This window comes from Panthera leo, chromosome F2 (assembly GCF_018350215.1).
Source record: "Panthera leo isolate Ple1 chromosome F2, P.leo_Ple1_pat1.1, whole genome shotgun sequence".
In the NCBI taxonomy this organism is placed as follows: domain Eukaryota; kingdom Metazoa; phylum Chordata; class Mammalia; order Carnivora; family Felidae; genus Panthera; species Panthera leo.
In genome coordinates this window covers 57,652,490-57,679,149 of record NC_056695.1, presented here as the reverse complement: position 1 = coordinate 57,679,149, position 26,660 = coordinate 57,652,490, and the positions used below count along the sequence as shown (strand labels likewise).

At 36.1% G+C, this 26,660-nt stretch overlaps 1 protein-coding gene across 3 annotated transcripts in view; it reads left to right on the top strand.

Moving 5' to 3' along the window:
• The window catches only part of CSMD3 (CUB and Sushi multiple domains 3), a 1,240,952-nt gene that overhangs the window by 294,101 nt on the left and 920,191 nt on the right, over window positions 1–26,660 (top strand). For all 3 annotated transcript variants that reach the window (XM_042923788.1, XM_042923787.1, XM_042923786.1), the window contains exon 4: window positions 7,097–7,291. In XM_042923788.1, the coding sequence (XP_042779722.1) occupies window positions 7,097–7,291 (195 nt within the window). The remainder of the gene's footprint in view (window positions 1–7,096; window positions 7,292–26,660) is intronic.

The window sequence follows — 26,660 nt, the reverse complement described above, 5'->3', positions numbered from 1 at the left end:
GTGATATCTGAGTGTGGTTTTGATTTGTATTTCCCTGATGAAGAGTGACGTTGAGCATCTTTTCATGTGCCTGTTGGCCATCCGGATGTCTTCTTTAGAGAAGTGTCTATTCATGTTTTCTGCCCATTTCTTCACTGGGTTATTTGTTTTTCGGGTGTGGAGTTTGGTGAGCTCTTTATAGATTTTGGATACTAGCCCTTTGTCCGATATGTCATTTGCAAATATCTTTTCCCATTCTGTTGGTTGCCTTTTAGTTTTGTTGGCTGTTTCCTTTGCTGTGCAGAAGCTTTTTATCTTCATAAGGTCCCAGGAGTTCATTTTTGCTTTGAATTCCCTTGCCTTTAGGGAAGTGTCAAGTAAGAAATTGCTACGGCTGAGGTCAGAGAGGTCTTTTCCTGCTTTCTCCTCTAGGGTTTGATGGTTTCCTGTCTCACATTCAGGTTCTTTATCCATTTTGAGTTTATTTTTGTGAACGGTATGAGGAAGTGGTCTAGTTTCAATCTTCTGCATGTTGCTGTCCTGTTCTCCCAGCAGTTTTTGTTAAAGAGACTGTCTTTTTTTCCATTGGATGTTCTTTCCTGCTTTGTCAAAGATGAGTTGGCCACACGTTTGTGGGTCTAGTTCTGGGGTTTCTATTCTATTCCATTCATCTATGTGTCTGTTTTTGTGCCAATACCATGCTGTCTTGATGATGACAGCTTTGTAGTAGAGGCTGAAGTCTGGGATTGGGCTGCCTCCCGCTTTGGTCTTCTTCTTCAAAATTACTTTGGCTATTCAGGGCCTTTTGTGGTTCTATATGAATTTTAGGATTGCTTGTTCTAGTTTCGAGAAGAATGCTGGTGCAATTTTGATTGGGATTGCATTGAATGTGTAGATAGCTTTGGGTAGTATTGACATTTTGACAATATTTATTCTCCCAATCCATGAGCACGGAATGTTTTTCCATTTCTTTATATCTTCTTCAATTTCCTTCATAAGCTTTCTATAGTTTTCAGCATACAGATCTTTTCCATCTTTGGTTAGATTTATTCCTAGGTATTTGATGCTTCTTGGTGCAACTGTGAATGGGATCAGTTTCTTTGTCTTTCTGTTGCTTCATTATTAGTGTATAGGAATGCAACTGATTTCTGTACATTGATTTTGTATCCTGCAACTTTGCTGAATTCATGTATCAGTTCTAGCAGACTTCTGGTGGAGTCTATCGCATTTTCCATGTATAATATCATGTCATCTGCAAAAAGTGAAAGCTTAACTTCATTTTTGCCAACTTCGATGCCTTTGATTTCCTTTTGTTGTCTGATTGCTGATGCTAGAACTTCCAACACTATGGTAAACAACAGTGGTGAGAGTGGACATCCCTGTCGTGTTCCTGATCTCAGGGAAAAAAATCTCAGTTTTCCCCATTGAGGATGATGTTAGCTGTGGGCTTTTCATAAATGGCTCTTATGATCTTTAAGTATGTTCCTTCTGTCCCAACTTTCTCGAGCGTTTTCATTAAGAAAGTTTGCTGAAGTTTGTCAAAGGCCTTTTCTGCATTGATTGACAGGATCATATGGTTCTTATCTTTTCTTTTATTAATGTGATGTATCACGTTGATCGATTTGCGAATGTTGAACCAGCCCTGCATCCCAGGAATGAATCCCACTTGATCATGGTGAATAATTCTTTTTATATGCTGTTGAATTCGATTTGCTAGTATCTTATTGAGAATGTTTGCATCCATATTCATCAGGGATATTGGCCTGTAGTTCTCTTTTTTTACTGGGTCTCTGTCTGGTTTAGGAATCAAAGTAATACTGGCTTCATAGAATGAGTCTGGAAGTTTTCCTTCCCTTTCTATTTCTTGGAATAGCTTGAGAAGGATAGGTATTATCTCTGCTTTAAACGTCTGGTAGAACTCCCCTGGGAAGCCATCTGGTCCTGGACTTTTATTTGTTGGGAGATTTTTGATGACTGATTCAATTTCTTCACCGGTTATGGGTCTGTTCAAGCTTTCTATTTCCTCCTGATTGAGTTTTGGAAGTGTGTTTGTGTTTAGGAATTTGTCCATTTCTTCCAGTTTGTCCAGTTTGTTGGCATATAATTTTTCATAGTATTCCCTGATAATTGCTTGTATCTCTGAGGGATTGGTTGTAATAATTCCATTTTCATTCATGATTTTATCTATTTGGGTCATCTCCCTTTTCTTTTTGAGAAGCCTGGCTAGAGGTTTATCAATTTTGTTTATTTTTTCAAAAAAACCAACTCTTGGTTTCATTGATCTGCTCTACAGTTCTTTTAGATTCTGTATTGTTTATTTCTGTTCTGATCTTTATTATTTCTCTTCTTCTGGGTTTGGGGTGTCTTTGCTGTTCTGCTTCTATTTCCTTTAGGTGTGCTGTTAGATTTTGTATTTAGGATTTTTCTTTTTTCTTGAGATAGGCCTGGAATACAATGTATTTTCCTCTCAGGACTGCCTTCGCTGCTTCCCAAAGCATTTGGATTGTTGTATTTTCATTTTCATTTGTTTCCAAATATTTTTTAATTTCTTCTCTAATTGCCTGGTTGACCCATTCATTCTTTAGTAGGGTGTTCTTTAACCTCCATGCTTTTGGAGGTTTTCCAGACTTTTTCCTGTGGTTGATTTCAAGCTTCATAGCATTGTGGTCTGAAAGTATGCCTGGTATGATTTCAATTCTTGTATACTTATGAAGGGCTGTTTTGTGACCCAGTATGTGATCTATCTTGGAGAATGTTCCATGTGCACTTGAGAAGAAAGTATATTCTGTTGCTTTGGGATGCAGAGTTCTAAATAGATCTGTCAAGTCCATCTGATCCAGTGTATCATTCAGGGCCCTTGTTTCTTTATTGACCATGTGACTAGATGATCTATCCATTTCTGTAAGTGGAGTGTTAAAGTCCCCTGCAATTACCACATTCTTATCCATAAGGTTGCTTATGTTTGTGAGTAATTATTTATATATTTGGGGGCTCCTGTATTAGGCACATAGACATTTATAATTGTTAGCTCTTCATGATGGATAGACCCTGTAATTGTTATATAATGCCCTTGTTCATTTCTCGTTACAGCCTTTAATTTAAAGTCTAGTTTGTCTGGTATAAGTATGGCTACTCCAGCTTTCTTTTGACTTCCAGTGGCATGATAAATAGTTCTCCATCCCCTCATCCTCTCAATCTGAAGGTGTATTCTGGTCTAAAATGAGTCTCTTGTAGACAGCAAATAGATGGGTGTTGTTTTTTTATCCATTCGGATACCCTATGTCTTTTGGTTGGTGCATTTAGTCCATTTACATTCAGTGTTATTATAGAAAGATATGGGTTTAGAGTCATTGTGATGACCATAGGTTTCATGCTTGTAGCTGGTACTTTGTCTCACAGGATCCCCCTTAGGATCTCTTGTAGGGCTGGTTTAGTGGTGACAAATTCCTTCAGTTTTTGTTTGTTTGGGAAGACCTTTATCTCTCCTTCTATTCTAAATGACAGACTTGCTGGATAAAGGATTCTCAGCTGTGTATTTTTTTTCTGTTCATCACACTGAAGATCTCTTGCCATTCCTTTCTGGCCTGCCAAGTTTCAGTAGAGAGATCGGTCATGAGTCTTATAGGTCTCCCTTTATATGTTAGAGCACGTTTATCTCTAGCTGCTTTCAGAATTTTCTCTTTATCCTTGTATTTTGCCAGTTTCACTATGGTATGTCGTGCAGAAGATCGATTCAAGTTACATCTGAAGGGAGTTCTCTGTTCCTCTTGGATTTCAATGCCTTTTTCCTCCCCAGATCAGGGAAGTTCTCAGCTATTATTTCTTCAAGTACACCTTCAGCACCTTTCCCTCTCTCTCCCTCCTCTGGAATACCAATTATGCATAGATTATTTCTTTTTAGTGCATCACTTGGTTCTCTAATTTTCCCCTCATACGCCTGGATTTTTTTATCTCTCTTTTTCTCAGCTTCTTCTTTTTCCATAATTTTATCTTCTAGTTCACCTATTCTCTCCTCTGCCTCTTCAATCTGAGCCCTGGTTTTCTCCATTTTATTTTGCAACTCATTGATAGCATTTTTTAGCTCCTCCTGGCTGTTCCTTAGTCCCTTGATCTCTGTAGCAATAGATTCTCTGCTGTCCTTTATACTGTTTTCAAGCCCAGGGATTAATTTTATGACTATTTTGATCTCTGTAGCAATAGATTCTCTGCTGTCCTTTATACTGTTTTCAAGCCCAGGGATTAATTTTATGACTATTTTTCTAAGTTTACTTTCTGTTATATTGTTTAAATCGTCTTTGATCAGTTCGCTAGCTGTTGTTATTTCCTGGAGGTTTTTTCTAGGGGAATTCTTCCGTTTGGTCATTTTGGATAGTCCCTGGAGTGGTGCGGATCTGCAGGGCACTTCCCCTGTGCTGTGATGTATAACTGGAGTTGGTGGGCAGGGCTGCAGTCAGACCTGATGTCTGCCCCCAGCCCAGCGCTGCGGCCACAGTCAGACTGGTGTGTGCCTTGTCTTCCCCTCTCCTAGGGGTGGGATTCACTGTGGGGTGGCGTGGCCCGTCTGGGCTACTTGAACACTGCCAGGCTTGTGGTGCTGGGGATCTGGCGTATTAGCTGGGGTGGATTGGCAAGGTGCACAGGGGCAGGAGGGGCAGGCTCAGCTCGCTTTTCCTTTGGAGATCCGCTTCGGGAGGGGCCCCGTGGCACCAGGAGGGAGTCACACCTGCTGGAGGGATGGATCCGCAGAAGCCCAGTGTTGGGTGTTTGCAAGGTGCAAGCAAGTTCCCTGGCAGGAACTGGTTCCCTTTGGGATTTTGGCTGGGGGATGGGCGAGGGAGATGGTGCTGGCGAGCGCCCTTTCCCCCCCCCCCCCCCCCGGCCAAGCTGAGCTCTGTCATCCAGGGCTCAACAACTCTCCCTCTAGTTGTCTTCCAGCCCTCCCGTTCTCTGAGCAGAGCTGTTAGCTTATAACCTTCCAGATGTCAAGTCCCACTTGCTGTCAGAACACACTCCGTCTGACCCCTCTGCTTTTGCCAGTCAGACTGGGGGGCTTTGCCTGGCCGGTGGGCTGCCCCTCTGCCCCATCTCCCTTCCACCAGTCTGTGGAGCGCGCACCCCCTCTCTGCCCTCCCTACCCTCTTCCGTGGGCCTCTCTTCTGCACTTGGCTCTGGAGACTTGGTTCTGCTAATCCTCTGGCAGTTTTCTGGATTATTTAGGCAGGTGTAGGTGGAATCTAAGTGATCAGCAGGACGCGCAGTGAGCCCAGCGTCCTCCTACCCCACCATCTTCCCAGGATCCTTCAGACTCTAATTGTCTTAAATTAAAGGAAATGTTTAATTTCTAATATATGTAATGCAAATTATATAAATCCTCAATACATTTTCCATTGATTAAACTGATATCATTTGAACTTTATCACTGATTTTTTTCCACTATCATTGAAAAGTTTATACAGAAAAAGTAATGTTCATTTAGAAAACACTTTCGAAAGTAATATAAACCTATTATGAATAAAAATAGAAATTTCAGCTCCGTGGACACTTCTTATTTATAAGTGACCATAACTTTTGTAAAATTACATCTACATATTATATGATATTTTTATTTTCTGCCATTGACATTTTTAATATTATGGTGGCTTATAGATATTTGGTTTAATAGAAAATAACATTGTATGGAATTTACTACACAAATGGGATAATTATCAAGGCAAAATGGAAACATACTTCATTTTTGTGTTGTAGTGGGTTTTTTTTAGCTTTTTATTTTGTAATAATTTCAGACTTTCAGTTAGATGGTGAAAATAGTACAGAGTTCCCTATACTCTTATCCAGCTTCTCTTAATATCAACTACTTATGTAACCATAGCATAATTATCAAAGAAGGAAATTAACATTTGTATAATACCATTAACTAAACTATAGCCTACCCAAACTTGAACACCTTTCAACTCCTAATTCATTAGTTTCTATATGTATTGATAATTATTTAGAGTATGAAATAATATAAAGGTAATAAAAATTTAGAAAATAACATCAGGAAGAATAATTCTTTCCTAACCTTGCTAAGTTCTGTAAGTTTTGCTATTTGTATATATTTTCTTTCCGTTGTTTTCGTTTACAGTGAAATTGGATTTTTCCCTGAAATATATATTATTTTTTTTTTTTTAATTTTTTTTTTTTTAACATTTATTTATTTTTGAGACAGAGAGAGACAGAGCATGAACAGGGGAGGGGCAGAGAGAGAGGGAGACACAGAATCCGAAACAGGCTCCAGGCTCTGAGCTGTCAGCACAGAGCCCGACGCGGGGCTCGAACTCACGGACCGTGAGATCATGACCTGAGCCGAAGTCGGGCGCTTAACCCACCAAGCCACACAGGCGCCCCTATATTATTTTTAAAAATCTCTTATATTTGCATACTTGTATACTTTTAAGCATCCAGTAATAAAATAAGGCACGAGATAAAATATCCTAACATATAAGGCATTTTTCAGGTATTTTATATATCAGTCTATTTAAAATTTCACAACTGTATGCATTTCTTATTAATATTGTAAGTTTACCATAAACAAATTGGAAATTCTGGGCTAATCTCTACAATTTGAAAAATATGTCCATTTCTTTGCTATATTTTTCTTATTTAAATGGAAAAAATAAATATCCACCCCAAATGTATGTGTTTCCAGAGAAATGCACCTGTTTAGGGTTAAGCAGAAGCATCAAAGGAATTGGGAGCATATTTATGAAACTTGATTCGCTTATTGCTGTGTTAGTAGAATGTGACTTTGAAGAAGCCATGTACATGGTATTAATCATAGCTTTAATTACCTGTAGTGTATGAGTAATACTGATTTTTAAAATTGCTAGAAAGATTAAATACTTTAAAATCTTAAAATTTTTCTAACACTAAGAGTGAAACCTAATACCTTTTTGGTAAAATTTAGTTCCCTTTCCATACCTCTGTGTTACATGTGTTGAAGTGAAAAACATTTCTTTTTATTGTGACTCTTTAAAAGGAAAAGAGATATCTGTATCTACATATAATTTTAAAAATCTAAAACATTAAAATCTGTATTAAAATAACCGTAAACTCTTCTTTTCTCCCCCTGTTTTAGAATTGCAGAGTAGCTCTTGTGGCAATCCAGGAGTTCCACCCAAAGGTGTGTTATATGGTACACGGTTTGATGTTGGGGACAAGATCCGCTACAGCTGTGTGACTGGATATATTCTCGATGGCCACCCTCAACTCACCTGTATAGCCAATTCAGTTAATACAGCCTCATGGGATTTTCCTGTTCCCATATGCAGAGGTAAAGTTAAAATCATATTTATTTTTATGCTGATTGAATATCTGTTTGATATAGTGAATACATTTCAAAAGCGAGAGTTGGGATCAGACAGTATATTTGCAAAATATGTTAGGCTCTTGGTGCTTATTGCTTTTATAAAATGTGAAGCTTAAAACAATAACTATATATATGTATACTACATGACTGCTTTAGAAAAAAATGCTTGCCAAAATAAGATATTGCTTGTGAAATGAAACAGTGCATCTCTACATCTATATACATATTTATGCATACATTGTGTATGTATGTGTCCTTATATTTACATTAGGAAAACATGAAGTTTATAATGTTTAGAAATTTAATTAGTCTGTAAAAGTAATAATTTTGCTTACATTTTGAAATATAGATTGAATCTTTGAATTTTTAAAAAATATCTGGTGGAAGTCTTACTTGGGAATTTGTGAAATAAGAATGCTATATTGTTTTCTTAATGGATACAGATAAAGATTATTTATATAATGGGGGAAACCTAATAATCCTCTAATGTGGACAAAGTTTCAAAATACAGTGCCTGAAAGAACATGTTCTACTTGGTGGAAGCTGAATTCATGGATAAATCTTGCCCACAGAAATTTTGGAGACCTATATCGTTTTCTGTGGGCTAGATTTTTCTAACAAACAAGATAAGTGACTCATATCTTCTTTATTTTTTCGCATTCGTTTCCTTTACACATGGGCGGTAGGAATGTCCAACTTCTGATCTAAGTTCCTTTGTAGCTTCCTCTCCAACATGTGGCTACAAGTGCATGTAGGAGAGATTCCCTGAAAATCAGACACAGGTAGCTTCTTATCCCTGCTTTGACAATGACCATGGGAGTTACTTCAGGCAAATCATATCAACTCTTTGAGATTCATTTATCTCACTTAACCAGTGAGAGAGAGAGAGAGAGAGAGAGAGAGAGAGAGAGAGAGAGAGAGGAAACACCTATTGCATTTGTTGTGAAGATTAGGTAAGAAAACCTATACCTGCCACTTAGTAAAATATCTGCTGCACATTAGCGTTCTTTCAGTGTTAGCTACCTTTGCTTCTGTTGCTGCTGCTTCTAATCCTGCTGCCTTGGCCATTGCTATTTCTCTGACTACTATTAGCTACCATTTATTTGAACACGTAGTATACCATTTGATCACTATAGTGTACTAAGAAAATTATAAGTGTAGTCACTTTTAAATTTCATTACAGTACAAAACCAAAGTGCAAAACTTTTGAAATAACTGCTCAAGGTCATTCAGTTAGTCAATGCCCAGAAGTATAGAGTCAGATTTTACTGGACTTGCAAGCTCACAAATTTCTCTGCTACAGTTTCTTGGGTATTGATAGAAGACACCAAACTCTTGAGTCAGAAATGAAGGAGATTTTATTATATGCAGGAGTGTCAGCAGCCACAGTACAAACATTTGTGCTGGTTCTCTAAGCCCTAATTCTCATAGACTGATATGAAGAGTGTAGGGTATCAGCACACATGGTTAGCAGTATTATAGGAGAAGAACCATGAGCTTAGGAAAATTGAATCATTATAATGAGCATGTCTTCTCTTTGCTCTGGAGGGCGGCCCTGTCTCTACCCCTCAGGCTTATAAGCAAACTTGCCCTTTAGTGGAAAACACTGTCTTCTGAGACTATTTCTTGTGCAAATATCTTTGAAAGGATAGTCTAGTAAAAAGAGCAGGACAGTTGGAATCTCTGCTTATAAGATGTGAAGAAATGTTAGAATTCAGGCAAATTTCTCCCAATTTAGGGTGTGGTGGAAATCCTGGATTGGAACCCATTCTGTTTGGTTCCAAAGCCTAAGCTTGTTACCGTTTTTTTACTTCACCAAAATAATTTGCATCTCTCTTCAAAATTACTTTTATGATAAGAAGGGAAATGGAGTTATTTTTGTATCAGTCAAAAGACTATTGTCACTATTTTAAGGTGTAAAACTTCCTAAATCAAAAGGACTTATTAAGGTAGTTAAAACCCAGAAGCATTTTAAGATATTTCAGTGGAGTACCACCAGTACTCCTGAATATTACTTTCTATTTTGGGACTCCTTTTTCATCTCAGTTCAGATACCAGCCTGTGGAACCAGAAAAATATAAGTTTAAATACTAGTTTTTCCCTTATTGGCTAGAGCCTTTGAATGAAAACTCTATTATTTTTGGAAACTATTTTTTAGCTATAATTGGATGAAGAGATAGAAATACCAACATCACAGTGCTGTTAGAGTTTAATATGATAGCATATGTAAAGAACCGAATGCATACCAAGTTACTATGTGTGCTGGCTCTATCTACCCTTTTTCCTTAGTACTTCTTTTTTTTTTTAATTTTTTTTTTTAACGTTTATTTATTTTTGAGACAGAGAGAGACAGAGAATGAACGGGGGAGGGGCAGAGAGAGAGGGAGACACAGAATCGGAAGCAGGCTCCAGGCTCTGAGCCATCAGCCCAGAGCCTGATGCGGGGCTGGAACCCACAGACCGCGAGATTGTGACCTGAGCTGAAGTCGGACGCTTAACCGACTGAGCCACCCAGGCGCCCCTTTCCTTAGTACTTCTTACCATCTCCTCTCTAAAGAAAAAATCAGAGTCAGCAAAAAGTGAGTTGACAATATCAAGTATCCTTATATCCAAGTCTAACTCTAAAACCAGTACCTCTATTTACTTATGACAGTTTTGTTTTTCCAGAGTATGTACTCTGTATCTCATCCCCAAGTGTCTTCAGGGTTATTATTTCCTTTGACTTTCATTTTACCTCTATGGTTTTCATCTATCAAAAAAATGGCACCCACTGTTTTTGGAAATTCTGCCTGCTCAACTTCAATCTGACAAGCTTACCTTTTCTTCTCGTTAACAATAATACCAATTACTATATTTACTCATTTACTCATATATTTATTATGGCCCTTACCTGTGTGAAGCATTATTTCATGCATTGAAAATCAAAAGATGAGTAAGAAACAGGTCTTGCCTTTAAGCATACAGTTCTAGTGGGTCTAATCATTATGTCATCAGATAATTACAATAATGTGTGATAATTGCTTTACTATCAGAATCTGTAGAATGTGTTAGGCACCTTGATCAGGATGAGCTTAATTCCTCCCAGTTGAGAGGAAGAAAGTTCAGGTAGGGACAGCAGTTTAAGAGAAGATTTCACAAAAGACTAGATAAAAATAAAAACTATCTAGAGCAAGAACATTTTCAATGAGGCAATAATTTTCCTTTTTAGCCTTAAAAGTAGTTATGGCGTGTTAGTAATATTCACTGGCTAAAGCTAGAGTGTATGAAGTCAGACTTCACACAGCACATGATCTAATTTTCTAAGGAGCAATTTATCTCCCATTAAGCAAATTTTTTTAAACTTAAAGAATAGGGGCATTGAGTATTTGGATTTCATGTGGTTGTCATTCAGTTCAAAAGAAAAGATAGACTATTCAGTCCACGGCTTCCTTCCTCTGCTCTTTGCCACTTGATAGCATACTGATTCTTTAATTTATAACTTTGCAGGGGGCTGATAACCCTGTAATGATCTGTTTATTGCTTTCCCGGGAGTTTACATAGTGTCTCTCCTGGACGAAACCCTTGCTTTCAGAGAATTCTTCTGATGCTTCCTAACAATGATAGTTTAATTAAGAAAAATGAATGCCACATCAACCTAGAGGGTATGGTGCAAGGTTTTTGTGTTTGTTCACAGGCAGGGTGGATTTTATCAACACCATCTGCTAGAATTTGAAAAAGACAACCAACTGTTGGTGCTGAAAGTGAAAGTGAGTTCTTGTGCTGTCAGTCTGGATTGAAAATACCTGTAATACAGGCCTATGCCGCACCCCCTCCTTTCATAGACATTTCTATGACATTTATTCCCAGTGAGTTGTGATGTGGCCTCAGAGTGCTTCTCAACTCAGTGCTCTCGACATTCCTTACTAATTAAGAGCAGTTGGCAGACAAAGTGAAATGGATATGATATTCCTGTATTAAACATTCTAAAATTCATGACAATATCCTATATTCAGAATGGCATTTTGATATACCTACCCCAGGGCAAACTAATAAAAGGGTTTGTAGAAGTTACACTTAAATTATAGTGTTTTAAATAAACCTGAATGTGAGTCCACAAAACGTCAAATCATTTGGTGGAAGAATTAACATATTAAGATTTAAGTCATCAATCACAGAAAATTTAAGATTGTATCAGTATGAATTTTAGATTCATTAGAAAATTTTTAAAAGAATGTTCTATTTACAAAAAGGTGTTATATTTTCTTGATGGTTTGAGTATATTCATAGCCCAAAGTAAAGATCTTAGAATCCATAGAGGTTTCAGGAAAAGCAGTGATCAGTCAAGGGATATGAGTTGTCAAATGTTGACAGAGTTTATTTTCATTCGACAGGTGAGATCCTTTGGGGGGAAGGCTTCTGTGTTAGTGATGTAGATGTCATGTGGTCAGTTGGTGCCACGTGACCTGAAACAAACATCTGACAGGACGGATAAGCAAAAGGGCTAAAGACGAAACTGTTGTTTCTGACAAAGCAAAAGAAATTGCCATTAGCTACATTAGCAATGAGAAGTGAAAGGATCTTCCAAGTTTTATTCTTTGGAATAAGACTGTCTTCTACTACAATGTGGTAAAGAAAACAGGTGACTGAAAAAAGAGCATCAGTTTGTTTTGTCAGAACATAACTTTATTCTCCTACTTAAAACCTTCATCAACAATTCTGGATCAAAAATGCATTACCAAAGCATGGAACTGGGAACAGCATTTAGAGGTAATAGCTGGAGACGGGGAAAGAGGAAGGAAAGTTTGGCCTGATGTTTTCTATATGCAAATTGTACCAAAAGCCTTCCAAAAAAAATAGTGAATTCTGATCAAGATTAGAAGTAAATCAAACAGCCGAGCCTCCCCCACCCCCAGAAAAAAAAACAACTAGTAGATAATGTTGAAAAGAAGTAATGCTTGTGAAGAACATACTTTTGAGCCCAGTGGAAGGATGTTCATTGTGTTTATATGTTCCCTTTCTCAGTACTCTGGAAACCATCTCAAAAAGGCATTAGAGAATAAAAAAATGACAATTATTCTATGTATATACCCTGATTACACTCTTCTGCATGTATAAATGCTGAGATATGATATTCAGCACTCAGTATTCAGTAAATACATTAATAACAGATCTGGTTATCGATAAAACCAAAGTACAAAAATAAATTACAAATGAAAACTTGAAAATATTTTATTGAATCTGGAACAAAACAGATAAATGACTCAGTGTCAAAACTGCAAATTGAAAAAGTATAAATATGTTCTTTTTTTAACAAGAGCGTGCAAGTGGGGGAGGGGAAGAGGGAGAGGGAAAGAGAATCCCAAGCAGGCTCCTGCTGTCAGTACAGAGCCCCCTGTGGGGCTTGAAGTCACAAACTGTGAGATCATGATGTGAGCCAAAATCAAGAGTCAGATGATTAACCAACTGAGCCACACGGGTACCCCCAAAATATTTTTAATGTGAAATTTTCTGTGCTAGATCAAAAGAGAGTCCAGTGTTTTTGTTTCTTTTTTTAAATTCTCTATAACATTACTTTTTAACATTTTTTCTTTTGAAGCTAAAGTCTGTAGTTCCCTTTTTTAACATTTGATAAGGAAAACCTATTAAATTGTGTTCTTTTATCTTAAATCTATTCCCAAAGGAGAGAATGTTTTGGTGTAACACCCTGAATCATAGAAAGAACAGTATTAGTGATAAACTGTTCTGTGCAAAAGAAAAAAAGAAATCAAACTCACTGTTGAATATCAAAATGTAATGGGCCACACCATGTATTAAGTATTCTTTTTGAGAACTGGGGTTTTTATGGTTGGATTTAGTTCAATTTCCAAAGATGGTTGGTTTTTTGTTTTATTTTGTTTTTTGGCAAGAAAATGTTTCTCCTCTCCTCTCCTCTCCTCTCCTCTCCTCTCCTCTCCTCTCCTCTCCTTTCTTTTTAATATTTATTCATTTATTTTGAGAGAGAGAAAAAGAGTGGCTTGGCATACCAGCAGGGAGGAGCAGTGAGAGAGGGTGAGAGAGAATCCCAAGCAGGTTCCATCCGCACTCACAGGAAGAGCTCAACGTGGGGCTTGAACTCATGAATTGAGATCATGACCTGAGCCAAAACTGAGTCAGACATTTAACTGCCTGAGTCACCCAGACACCCCCCAAAAGATGTTATTTTAAAATATTATCTCAGGAACTGTTTTAGCAGACATAGTGAGCAGACTTGTCATGTTACCTGAGCAACATTATTTGGCCACCGAGTCTCGCTGTCCTTTCACATAAAGGGGTCTGGTCTCTTTTTGCGAACTGCTGTATTTGACAGTAACGAGGAAAACACTTTCAGTATGCCTTTTAATAAACAAGTTAAGCATGTATAATTTGGTAATGGGTTTATATTATTACCACAAAGACAGTTCACGATGAAGAATCTTCAAGTGTCCAGGTCACTTGCTGATTCATCTCTCCCTGGAAAGTGTAGGCTGTTCCATCAACAATCAGGCCAGCACTCAATCACCCACTCCTGTGCTGTAATCTTGTTCTGAAAAGTCCTTTTGTGTGATAAAATGCTGAAAATGTCCTGATTAAAGTATCCAGCTTGATGGAGCAAAGGACACACGATTTGTCTTTGAGGGTGTAAGATCTGTGAGCTGATTGGCCTTCCTGCCACGTATTACCTGAGTGTGTTGTTTCTTATGTCAGAAATCGAGTATTTTTACATCTTAGGAGACTATGAATGTTAGAGATTAGTTTAAATGAGGTAATATTTTAAAATACTTGTGTGATGTCTAGCACATAGAAGTTACTCAACACTTGCAAGTTGGTTTCAAATACATAAAAAAAGTAATTTAAACAATAATATAGACATAATAGCTATCACTTGTGTTATGTGTTCAATATATTTAGAAATATATATTGACGGTTAAACATGTGTCTATCACTCTGACGTAATGGAAAATACTTTTTAAGATAACAGAATAAAAAATCTGTAAAGAGTGGACTCTGGACTAATAAAAGTCTTGGTTTGCTTTACCTCTCTGCCACTGAGATGATATAGAAACTTTAGATATTTAGTTTTTCAGATTGTATTTTTCTCATCTGTTAAGTAGTATTTCTATCATCATCATCCAAACAGGTATTTGAAAACTGATAGCACCAGAGATTGGATATAGCTATCTTCTATAGGACCATATAGACAGTGGAGTTAATTTTTTATCAGAGATATAATGGTTAAAGGGAATTTTAAGCTCCACATTCGCCTAAAAAATTAGGTTGGGATTAGCAAGCAATATACATCAGTGGTGAAAGTACCTTTCTCAAGGGTAACCACATTTCTGAGTCATTCATTTCTGGGAGTTCTCACATTTGAAGTATGTTCGATAACTAAACTGATATGTATTAAGAAGTCATTATTCACAGGCTACACTGCTAAGTGCAGTGATGGATGAAACAGCCCCAGGCCCCATGACACTCATAGTCTATTGAATACAGGATCTTTTATTTGGAAAATGATCTATTTGGTGACCTCGAAAAGATAGAATGGCATTCTTGTGTAAGCAATAGGTGGTGGCCTTCAGTGTGTGTGATATTTAGAGAAGAAAATCAGCACTCCTATTCTTACCATATAATTGTCCTGTCCCCTGCTGATGCAACTAATAGCCACGACTTTAGCATTCAACTCACACATTATTTTTCCCCATTTGATATTAATATGTTGTGTCTTTCTCCGTTCAGGAAGCTGTTTATTTTATTTTTCCCTTTTTTCCATCCTGCATAAGATAACTCAAACATTTTTGTGGCTTTATTCAATTATACAAGTTTTTTGTTTCTTCATCTGCCATTCTTAGTAGAAAATAATCCATTTTCTTTTTTTTATTCTTTTTTTTTTTAATTTTTTTTTTAACGTTTATTTATTTTTGAGACAGAGAGAGACACAGCATGAATGGGGGAGGGGCAGAGAGAGAGGGAGACACAGAATCTGAAGCAGGCTCCAGGCTCTGAGCCATCAGCCCAGAGCCCGACGCGGGGCTCGAACTCGCGGACCGCGAGATCGTGACCTGAGCCGAAGTCGGACGCTTAACCGACTGAGCCACCCAGGCGCCCCAAAAATAATCCATTTTCTTTGATGACAAAGGCACAGTCATTAGATCTATGTTTTTTTGGATTATAGGTTATGATAACATATTATTAATTGCAGAGGTTTGGTTCTTTTTCCTGATTGGAGTGATTTCCATTTCTTTCTCTTTCTGTACAATTCTTAGAAAAATGCCAACACTGTGTAGTTTGAAAATCAAAGACAAGTGAGTTTCATTTTGAGGTGACCGAGTCTTTGGGTTCTTATGCCTATTTGGTATAACTTTGTGTCTTACACTTTTATGGAACTTTGTTTACTTGGAGTTTTTGTTTACTTGTTTTGATAATAATATAAAGTATTTGTTCTAAGTGAAAGATCTAAATTATTTGAATAAAGTTTATATTTTGATATAACTACAACAAATAGCTTCATAATATTGTTCCCGAAATAAAAATTATTTCATTTTATTTTTTTAAGGTTTTATTTAAATTCCAGTTAGTTAACACAGTATAATATTAGTTTTAGGTGTACAATACGGTGATTCAACAATTCTATAGAACACCCACTGTTTATCACTACCAGTGCACTCCTTAATTCTCATCACCTGTTTAACTCATCCACCCCACCAACCTCCCCTCTGGAGACTATCAGTTTGTTCTCTATAGTTAAGAGTTAATAGTTTGTTTCTAGGTTTGCCTCTCACTCTTTTTTCCCCCCATTGCTTGCTTGTTTTGTTTCTTAAATCCCACATATGTGAAATCATATGGTATTTGTCTTTCTCTGACTGACTTATTTTGCTTAGGATAATACTGTCTAGCTCCATCCATGTCATTGGAAATGGAAAGATTTCATTCTTTTTGGTTGAGTAATGTGCCATGTGTATATATGTGTATATGAAAAAGAAGGTGTCGTGTGTGTGTATGTATGTGTAAATATACAGTTGATGAACACTTGGGCTATTTCCATAATTTGGCTATTGTAGATAATGCTGCTACAAACATCAGGATGAATATATCCCTTTAAGTGAGTATTTTTGTATTCTTTGGGTAAATACCTAGTGGTACACTTTCTGGATTGTAGGGTAGTTCTATTTTTAACTTTTTGAGGAACTCCATGCTGTTTTCTACAGTGGCTGCAGCAGTTTGCTTTCCCACCAACACTGCAGGAGGGTTCTCCCTTGCCCACATGCTAGTCAACACCTGTTGTTTCTTGTGTTGTTGATTTTAGCCATTCTGACAGGTGTGAGGTGATATCTCATTGTAATTTTGATTTGTATTTCACTGATGATCAGTGATGTTGAGCCATCTATATGTCTTTTTATGAAAAATATCTATTCATGTCTTCTGCCCATTTTTAATTGGGCTATTTGTTTTTTTGGTGTGTGTGTGTGCACGCGCGTGCACGTGCAAAGACATGGATAGAGCTAGAATGTATTATGCTAAGAAAAATAAGTCAGAGAAAGACAACTATCATATGATTTCACTCAGATGTGGAATTTAAGAAACAAAACAGATGAACATAGCAGAAAGGGAGAAAAGGGAGAGAAAGAGGGAAACAACCCATCAGAGACTCTTAACTATAGAGAACAAACTGAAGGAGGTGGGTCAGGGATGGGCTAAATGGGTGATGGGTATTAAGGAGAGCACATGTTATGATGAGCCCTGGGTGTTATATGTAGGTGATTAATCACTAAATTCTATGCCAGATGCTAATCTTTCCATACATGTTACCTAGAATTTAAATAAAATCTTGAAAAAATTTAAAAAAGTAAATACAAACTTTAAATAAAAAAAATAAAAAATAAAAACACTTAAAAAATGTTAAGCAACATTCATTTCTAACACTAACCTACATTTCAAAACATGTAGAAGGATATAAAAATTATATTATTTTGGTGTCTACAGAGCATCCACATGATTATATGTGACATGACTTCAAGAAAAAATGATGGATCATGCTTAGCCAAAAATATATTGACAGCTTCAGAATTTCCTGTGGTGAAATAGACTGTTCAATGCATAAGAACCTTGAAAAGTACTCCTATAACTTCCTGCTACGATTTAAACTCTGTAAACCACAGTGACGGTCATTTGGAATTCTGTTGCTCTTTGTAAAGTCACCACTCTAAAGTTGAGGTAAAATAATTTTGGATGAAGAAGGAAGGGGAATTGAAGCCCACCAAAGACATTGAATAATGCCATAGGACACATTTTAGTGGACCAGCTTTATATGAAAAGTCACTGTGTTTTGGGCTAAGAAAGCCCAGTAATGAGAATTTTTATGAAATCATTCTGGAAGGACTCTTCACACATTTTTGGTCTTAGGTTCTGTGTCCCCTGTACAGTTTTATCAGTCACTCGCTTAGTAAGTTATATTAAGAGTGTGTATGGTTGAGTCATTCAATGATGAAAGGTCTTCCATGTGGTCAATAATAGAGGACAAAATCAAACAGCTCAGACTTGAAGATCTTCAGAGTCTATTGCTTAATGTGCTCAAAACCTAAAATCCATCTAAAGTCACTTTCCTTAGGTGTTTCCTAAATATAAATCTGACTCAATAGAACAGACATGATTTTAATTTTACTAAGTCTTAAGTATGTAAAACTGGTATTGAGTATCTTAAATTTTGAGGGAGCCTTGAAAGTAAGTATTTTGTCTCTTGTTTTTGTTATTTTCATATTTATGTCACCTATTCCTTGTGTATTGACCAAAGCAATTTTCTCTTATTTAGTGCTCCTTGTGTTGGAGGTTACCATAGCATTCAAACTGTTAAAATATTAAGATTGTGTATATATATTTGTGTTTAACTTTTAACTAATTAAAAATAATTGATGCAGGAGCACCTGAGTGGCTCAGTCGGTTAAGAGTCCAACTCTTGTTTTCGGCTCAGGTCATATTCTCATGGTTCATGGGATCAAGCCTTGCATCGGGCTCTGTGCTGACAGAGTGGAGCCTGCTTGGGATTCTCTCTTTCTCCCTGTCTCGTTGCCCCTCCCCTGTGTACCCATGTGCATGCACTTTCTCGAAATAAATAAACGTTAAAAAAATCAATTCATGCAGAATTAAAAACATGATACACATAGCAAACAAAATGAATTAAATGCAAATAATGATAGTCATGTTAGGAGAAAATAACGGAAGAGTGAAATACAACCAAGAGTAAGGTTAATACACAGAAATCATGTTCTGTATTATTATATATTTGTCAGAATCAGCATTAAGTTTTGTTTTAATCTATCTGGGTATCTAAACAAATTTGGGAAAAACATGATTAGTTCATCATCTCACCAAGTAAAAGCAAACAATTTATGAAGGAAAACCAAACTTGCAAAGTAGTGTAAAAACTTATGCAGTACATCATAAGGAAAGTACAGTAGAATTTAATGATCTATTTCCTTTACAGTATCTGTAAATTTTAACTCAGAGAAAGAACTTTCCTGGGTTGCATCACATCTTCTTATTGATATAATACAAGGTTTGGCTATTGAAAAGATCAAAGACTGTATTTATAGGATCAGAATAATCAAAACACACATGCCTGATGTCACTTCCAAGATTGGTGATTTATAAATCTATCTAGATTTAGTTCTGACCCCAATTTTTTCTTATTTTCAAAATTTGAATCTCTTTGTTACTTTGTAAATTTGGAATTAGGCCTCGGAGAACAGAACCAAAAACATGATATTTCTCCCTTAATATGATCTTATAGAGAAAATTCACTGTTAAAAGAAAAGGAAATTCAGCATTTTTAGTTTATGAAGACTTCATGCTTAGCATTAATATGTAACTACTTATTTATAAATACTGTATCAATTACTCCAGATTTTCTGAAAATATATTACTACATTTCTCATAACCCTTTCTAAAATCAGTATTGATACTGAATTTTTGTATCTACAAATAAAAAAATGATTATAAGCAATGGAGATGAAATTATTTTCAATTTAATTGCATATTTAGAAAATCATCACATTACATATATCATGCCTCAATAAAAATATTGGGCATGTTACTGCTATGTCCCCAAGTTTCACTCAAAACAAAGAATCTGACAGTTGCATGTTGACAATAAGATGTGAAAATTATAACAATATATTTTCATATTAAAGGAGATATAACAGGTTTGTATTTATATTCACTTAACAAACAACTATTGATGGGGGCACCTGGGTGGCTCAGTAGGTTGGGCATCTAACTTTGGCTCAGGTCATGATCTCACAGTCCGTGGGTTCGAGCCCCGCATCCGGCTATGTGCTGACAGCTCAGAGCCTGGAGCCTGATTCAGATTCTGTGTCTCCCTCTCTCTGTGCCTCCCCCACTCATGCTCTGTCTCTCAAAAAATGACTAAATGTTAAAAATTAAATTAAAGAAAACCAAATAATTATTGATGGACAATGATGGAGAAGATATACACAACAGTTGCTGATTTTAAAGAGCTGATAGTGCTTAGGCGGTACACATAAATAACTTCATAGTGTAGTATAGACAGCTCATGCTCCTGCATCTCCCAAGAAAGGTACAAATAACATGTCAGAATTTCAGAGGCGGTTGAGGATTTTGTCTTGGTGAGAGATTAATATTGATGGAGACTTGAAAAATTACTGATGATATGGTAATATATTGTTGTATTTCCTTTTTATCTCATAACGATGAACACTTTCTTTGGGTCAAAAATAGTTTTGAAATCTTCTACATATAATAACCCACTTAATCTTCTTAAGTTTTACCCAGTGAATACTATCTGAATCTCCATTGGGGTTCTGAAGCATGATGCAATTAAGGAAAATTCTCAAGGATGCATAGCTAGTACAAGTCAGAGCTAGGATTTGAATTCAAGCAATTTTGCTCCAATATAATTTTCTTACCTTCTGTATTATAGTCTCTTCCCCACTGTCTCAATTATAAAACTTTTTTCTTTCCACTTTTTCTTTAAATGTAGCCAATGTAAATGCTTAACACTTTTTATTAAGTCTAACCAACTACACAGCCTTAATTCTATAATAACCCACTCTGTTGAGCTACTGTCTTATTCCTCTCATTTCAACTGAACTTCATTACTCATTTCAACTAAGCATTTATTAATAATAGTCTTTTCTTGTTCCTTTGCTCTCCAGCAAACACTTTTCCGAGTTTTCAAGTTGTTTCAGTTGGTAAAAATAGAGAAAGCACTTTCTAGGGCTAGGGAACAAATGTACTTAGTCATATATAATGTACATAGTCATGTGAATGTTTATAGCTGTGGTAACGTAACAAACACATCAATTGGGGAAACTAAGAACGAGTTGACTTTGGCTGGTAAAGACAGATGTAGAGAGGAGAGATTACAATTTCCACGGAGAACATTGGTTGAAATCATCTTTTGGAGCATTTTTAAGTCTAAAGAGTTAGAAACTTATCCTCTAGGCAGGTGTAAGTCATTAAATATATTTGAAAGTGAGATGGCAAGCATGTGGTGTTTTTTTTGACAAGATATGGTAAGTGCTGTATGTAAAATTATCCTTCATAAATGAGAGACCATCAGCAATAGGCAAAAAGTTTGTGTCCTCCATTTTGCACACACGCAAAATTTGCACAGATGTGGAAGATAGTTGAGAAAAGTTTCTATTTGACATCTGTCTTATCTGTTCAGGATGCTGTAACAAAATATCATAGACTGAGTGGCTTATAAATAACATAACTTTATCGCTCACAGTGCTGGTGGCTGGGAAGTCTCAGATTAAGGGATTAAGACACTAGTAAATTTCCACATGTTAAATTTGGGGGGACTCATACATTCAGTCTGTGCCACCATCTCAATAAGAATAACACAGCTAATATTTATGAATTAATTATCATGTTCTAAGGATAATTATAAGCATTATAGTATACAAGTGATCTCATTTTACTTTTATGAAAATATACCAATTATTCAATATCTCATTTCAAGTATCCACTGAGGCAAATGGAGGTTAAAAAACTTGCCAAAGTTCCCATTGGAATAGGGATCAAAACTTAGTAAACTAGTAACATTTTCTATAATATATTGGTAATATTTAAGAACCTGTGTAATTTTGCAATGATGGTTAAGTTTTCCTATGTGCAATACTCTGATTATTGAATGGTGGACTATCCTGGAGAGAATCCACCATCACTGACTTAGACAAATCAGGATTTATCCTCTAGGGCATCTGTAAATGCTCAGAAGATAGGCTAAAATTTCCATTAGCAGCAAAAAACTTGAGTTGCTGTTGATATCTAGCTTAGTAACTAGTGAATGTTTAGTTAGGGACATGCTACAGTTAGCCCTGGAACATTTGCTCAGAAAGGCCATCTTTAAAACTTAGTATCTTCACTATATGGTCTATTTTAGCTCAACATCTATGGTCTGAACAGAGCATGTTATTCTTAAATCATATTGCACTTTATTTCTTTTAAGATCAAGAATTTCTAGGATGTTTTGTGGCACATGTGGGTAGATTATTTCATGGGGACATTTGTATGATTTCCTCCCTTAAAATTCCCAGTAATTTCCAAGGAAAGACGTTCAGCTGTACGGGAATGAATAATTTGCCTCCCTGAATCCTTCTAAAATTTAGCTAAGTTTAAAATTATATGAACAAAATATATAAGTTATAGTTGATTTTTATATGCTATTTATACCCAAGATCCAGAGAAAGTTAGTTTCATTCAATACAATGACATTCTTCTATCAACTATCAAAATTTAGAATTCTTTCTAGTTTAAAACACTTTTAACATATAATCCATGTATGGGCCAGGGATTAAAAATGCAATGAAAGATGGAGAAGGAATAAAGAAAAAGTAGGAAAGAGAAAATGTGAAAACACTTATCATTGCTATATGACTGAAAACTTTGTGTTTTAGCCATTCATATTTATTGGATTCAACATTTAAAAACATAATACCATCACTTGCACTCTTCTGGCTGAATTAATGGAAATTATCTAATATGCCTCAGTGAGCAATTTGTTATTGAAGAGTATGTTAACCAACCTTACTGAGTCTTTTCTGAATGTTTATAGGAGAAAAACTGAGTAAGATTAATTCTCATGTTATTATAAATTATAATTTCCTAAATTATTTCCCAGTAAAACTTTTTTTAAAAAAAATTTTTTAATGTTTATTTTTGAGAGAGAGATAGAATGTGAGTGGGTTGGGGAAGAGAGAAAGGGAGGCACAGAATCTGAAGCAGGCTCCAGGCTCTGAGCTGTCAGCACAGAGCCTGACATGGGGCTCGAACTTACAAGCTGTGAGATCATGACCTGAGCCGAAGTCCGACGCCCAACCTACTGAGCCACCCAGCCGCCCCAAAACTTCTTACCAAATAACATGGGTGAACACTTTAAAGTATTTGACTCTATTACTTTAAAGAATATTTATTCTATCAATTTGTGTTTTCATAAAAATCAAGATATCACTCTCATAATTATTTACAAACGGATGAATGACCATCATTTCTCCAGTCTCTAATACGCGGCTTTTTTAGTGTTGTCTTTGCTGAGCACCAGTGTTTTGATTAGCTGATAGGAGGTGAAGTTTTCATCGATATAGCAGCAAGCAGAAATGGTGGGCAGAGGACACTTTCATTGTTTTCTGTCATTTGAGCATAATGCTGTCAATTTATATCCCACATCATTAGTCAAGTGACCTTTAAATGTATTTTCTATTATTTTGTAGGAGCAAATTATTAGTGAAGAGTAGTTTATCATTTAATGAGAACCTCAGTCTGTTTCATTGACTTTTCTAAATTAAATTTGGGTTAACTCCTTCTACCCTCATGGATAATCAGTTCAATAGAGATATTATAATGAACTGATTGGAAATGTTTGAAATCAAGTGACTACAGTTTAGGAAAAAGAAAAAAACTAAAGACTTGAATCATTAAGAAGTCATGAGAGTTTTTTCATCTTATTTAATATATAAAATTTGACTAATATGGCTTATATCAGAACAGCCTAGGTCACAGGGCAATAGCCAATAACCCTACACTTTCAGTATCTTTGTAAAATGAAGGCCAGTGTAAGTATTGGTGAGCTTTGCTTACCATAGTCACTAGCTAATCCAAGGTTGTAGAGGCCACATCGTAGGACCATTTTCCATAACTGCTATGGCAGGAAAAAGAACAAAACAAAATACAAACAACAACAACAAAACAAAAACATAACCAAAAACAAAACAAGAGAGCCATGCAGTATTTGTAACGTTTGGGTAAGGAGATGCCCCAGGGTATTTCCCTTTTTACTTTGTTGGCCCAAACAAGTACCATGATGGTAAATATTTCGAAAGTGGTAGAGAAATACATACCCGCCACAAGGCCAGAAGAAATAGAATATTTGTAAACATTCATAATATATACCATATGGCTTTAAGAAACAGGTATTATATCTGGAGTTCCTAACAAGGATGCCCCCTTTTCTTAGCTAAAAATAACCATTGATATTGGCTAATAGGCTAAGAGATCTTAAAGACACTTGAATAATAGGGCAACTTAGAAAATCTTATACATTTTCAGAGGTCACCTGGCACCATCTTCTTTATTTTCCTCCATCATTCTTTTCATTCCTAAATGTGGTAAAAATAAAGACTATTACTTCAAATTTCAGAAACATTTTATCCATTATGAGTTTTTTAATCAAGTGTGCCCATTAAAATTTATGTATATATATTTATATATATACATACATTTTATATATGCACATATTTATAACCAAAATGATTTCTCATCAAAATAATACATGCTGTGTCCAAAATGGGTGGTTATACAGACCCTTAAGCTTAGGTTTGCAGGTATTGCAGGGATTGGCTCATTGACTTTTGAAAGAATGAAATATCACTTCCTGTTTCAATTGTGTTTGAAAACTGTGAGCTCAGAGTCAACTCAAGTGATGGAATTCAACGTTATTTTATGTTCCCTTTCATCATTTGATAAAAGTAAAATTATAAGGCCAGAAACAACCTATGGAAGAAATACCTTCCTTATCATGCATGTGGTTCACAAATATTTCTGTGTCTTGTTAATGCCCCTCTGCTCATTTATAGAATCAGTGATGTCAGTCTTTCTTTCTGGTGACATCTGCTGACTGCTTTTTAGTTTTGCCCCATTTTTGTTCTTTTCTTTTTTTTTTTTTTTTTTTTTGGTCTAGAAATGTTGGCATCATGTAAGTTTAGTACAAACCTGACTTACTCAGTTATAATTTCAGCACACTTAGTGGTGATAGCAATATATTTTTTCTGCCCTGGATGTTTATGAACAAATACATTTTGTGTGAAGTTCCACCCCTCCTTTCCCTACTACTTATGTTTGGAAATTATTTCAAAAGTCTTTATCATGAAAAGTGATTTATAAATATATTCTAAAGAATTGCATTTTCCCAGGAATCTCACTAGAGGCAGAAATGTTATGGTTTCAGATTCAGAACAATGCTTTATTTAGCATTGTAACTTTTCAGAGAATAGCATAAATTTGATTTCTTTGCGTTTCTGGACGAGGTAGCCATTTTTACAGCTGTCACAAAATTAGATTTAAATTCAGCATAGGGAAGTTATGTATTCAGAGAGCTGTGCTTATAATACATATCTCATCCTCTGCAAATTTAACTACCTCTGCATTTTGAGCATCTATTTCTGAAATGCTGAATGCGAGCTTAGAAAGCGTTTGAAATGCACCAGTGTTTTCTTCAACTCCATCAATTTCTAATGTATTTAGTGTAAAGTTCTTGAAGAAAATACATCTAAGGACATTAACATATTAACAATATATAAAGCTGTTTAAAAAGTTAATTATTTTGGCATAAGCAAACTGTATCGTATGAAAACTGTATCATAGCACAGATAAATTTCCCAGATTTTTATTTACCTTTGAAGAAATTGAAAAGATTTTAAAAATGTTAACAACTATGAAGGTTTTAAGATTTTCCCTTTCTTAAAAGCTAACAAGTTAGCCTGCCACAGTGTCACATACACTGGCAGAAGACAAAAGTTTCCTGGGTTAGAGACTAAGATTTTTTTTTCATTTTTTATTTTTTAACATTTATTTATTGTCGAGAGACAGAGACAGAGCATGAGCAGGGGAGGGACAGAGAGAGAGAGGGAGACACAGAATCCGAAGCAGGCTCCAGGCTCTGAGCGGTCAGCACAGAACCAGAAGTGGGACTCGAACCCACGAACGGTGAGATCATGACCTGAGCCGAAGTCAGATGCTTAACCCACTGAGCCACCCAGGTTCCCCAAAATCTTTATTAATCAAAGCAGAGTAGACACCATGAGCTTCATAGTTAGAGATAAATCACTTTTCCTTGCATGAATCGTCTTCTAAATACCACAAGGCAGTGTGAAACAGTACAGGCAGGTACTATATATGCAGTGAGTTTGTGTCACAGTTGAGGAACCCCAAATTTAGGGAACCTCAATATCTTAAATGCAGAATTCTAGCAAACCTGCTCAACCTTTTGCCCCAAAAAGACACAGTATTTTTATTATCTTTGTCAGGAAATCTCCCCTCTGCTCCCGAGGGAGACCGTATATTTTCTATTGCTCTTTGTTCTACAAACATCCTTATAAAGACAGTCTAAAACAAAACCTTACAGTTGTGCCCAGCCATGTTGGAGTCAAAGAAGATAAAAGGGGAGGGAAATAAAGAACATTGGCCTTGTCTTTATTTCAAATTTGATATCTTGCTCATCATGGATTTATTACACTAATTTTTATATTTTAAATATTGAATTCTAATTTATCTTGATTACTGACTTTTGGTACCTAAGATTAGTGTCTCACTTACCTGTCTTTAGTTCTTTAAAAGCTGATATAAAATTTCAGAATAATCTATTTCATATAATCTAACAAACACACACTAACTTTCTTGCTCATTTTTGTTTCAGAAAACATCTAATAGATACCATTAGATTCTGTTCAAAAGGTGTATTTGTGCCAAGTTCCAAATAGATTCTTCCCCGAGATCTACTGCTTTCTTTTTAAGTATTGAATTTCAATATTTTGGTGCTTGCCCAAATACTATAATCACAGATGTTTTCATATTGTACACTACTTTGTGCAATTATTATCTAATCTGTTACTTGTCATATTTAATAAGCTTGTGAATATTAAAAAATATAAAAAGTCTTGGGGCGCCTGGGTGGCTCAGTCGGTTAAGTGTCCGACTTCAGCTCAGGTCACCATCTCACGGTCCGTGAGTTCGAGCCCCGCGTCGGGCTCTGGGCCGATGGCTCAGAGCCTGGAGCCTGCTTCCGATTCTGTGTCTCCCT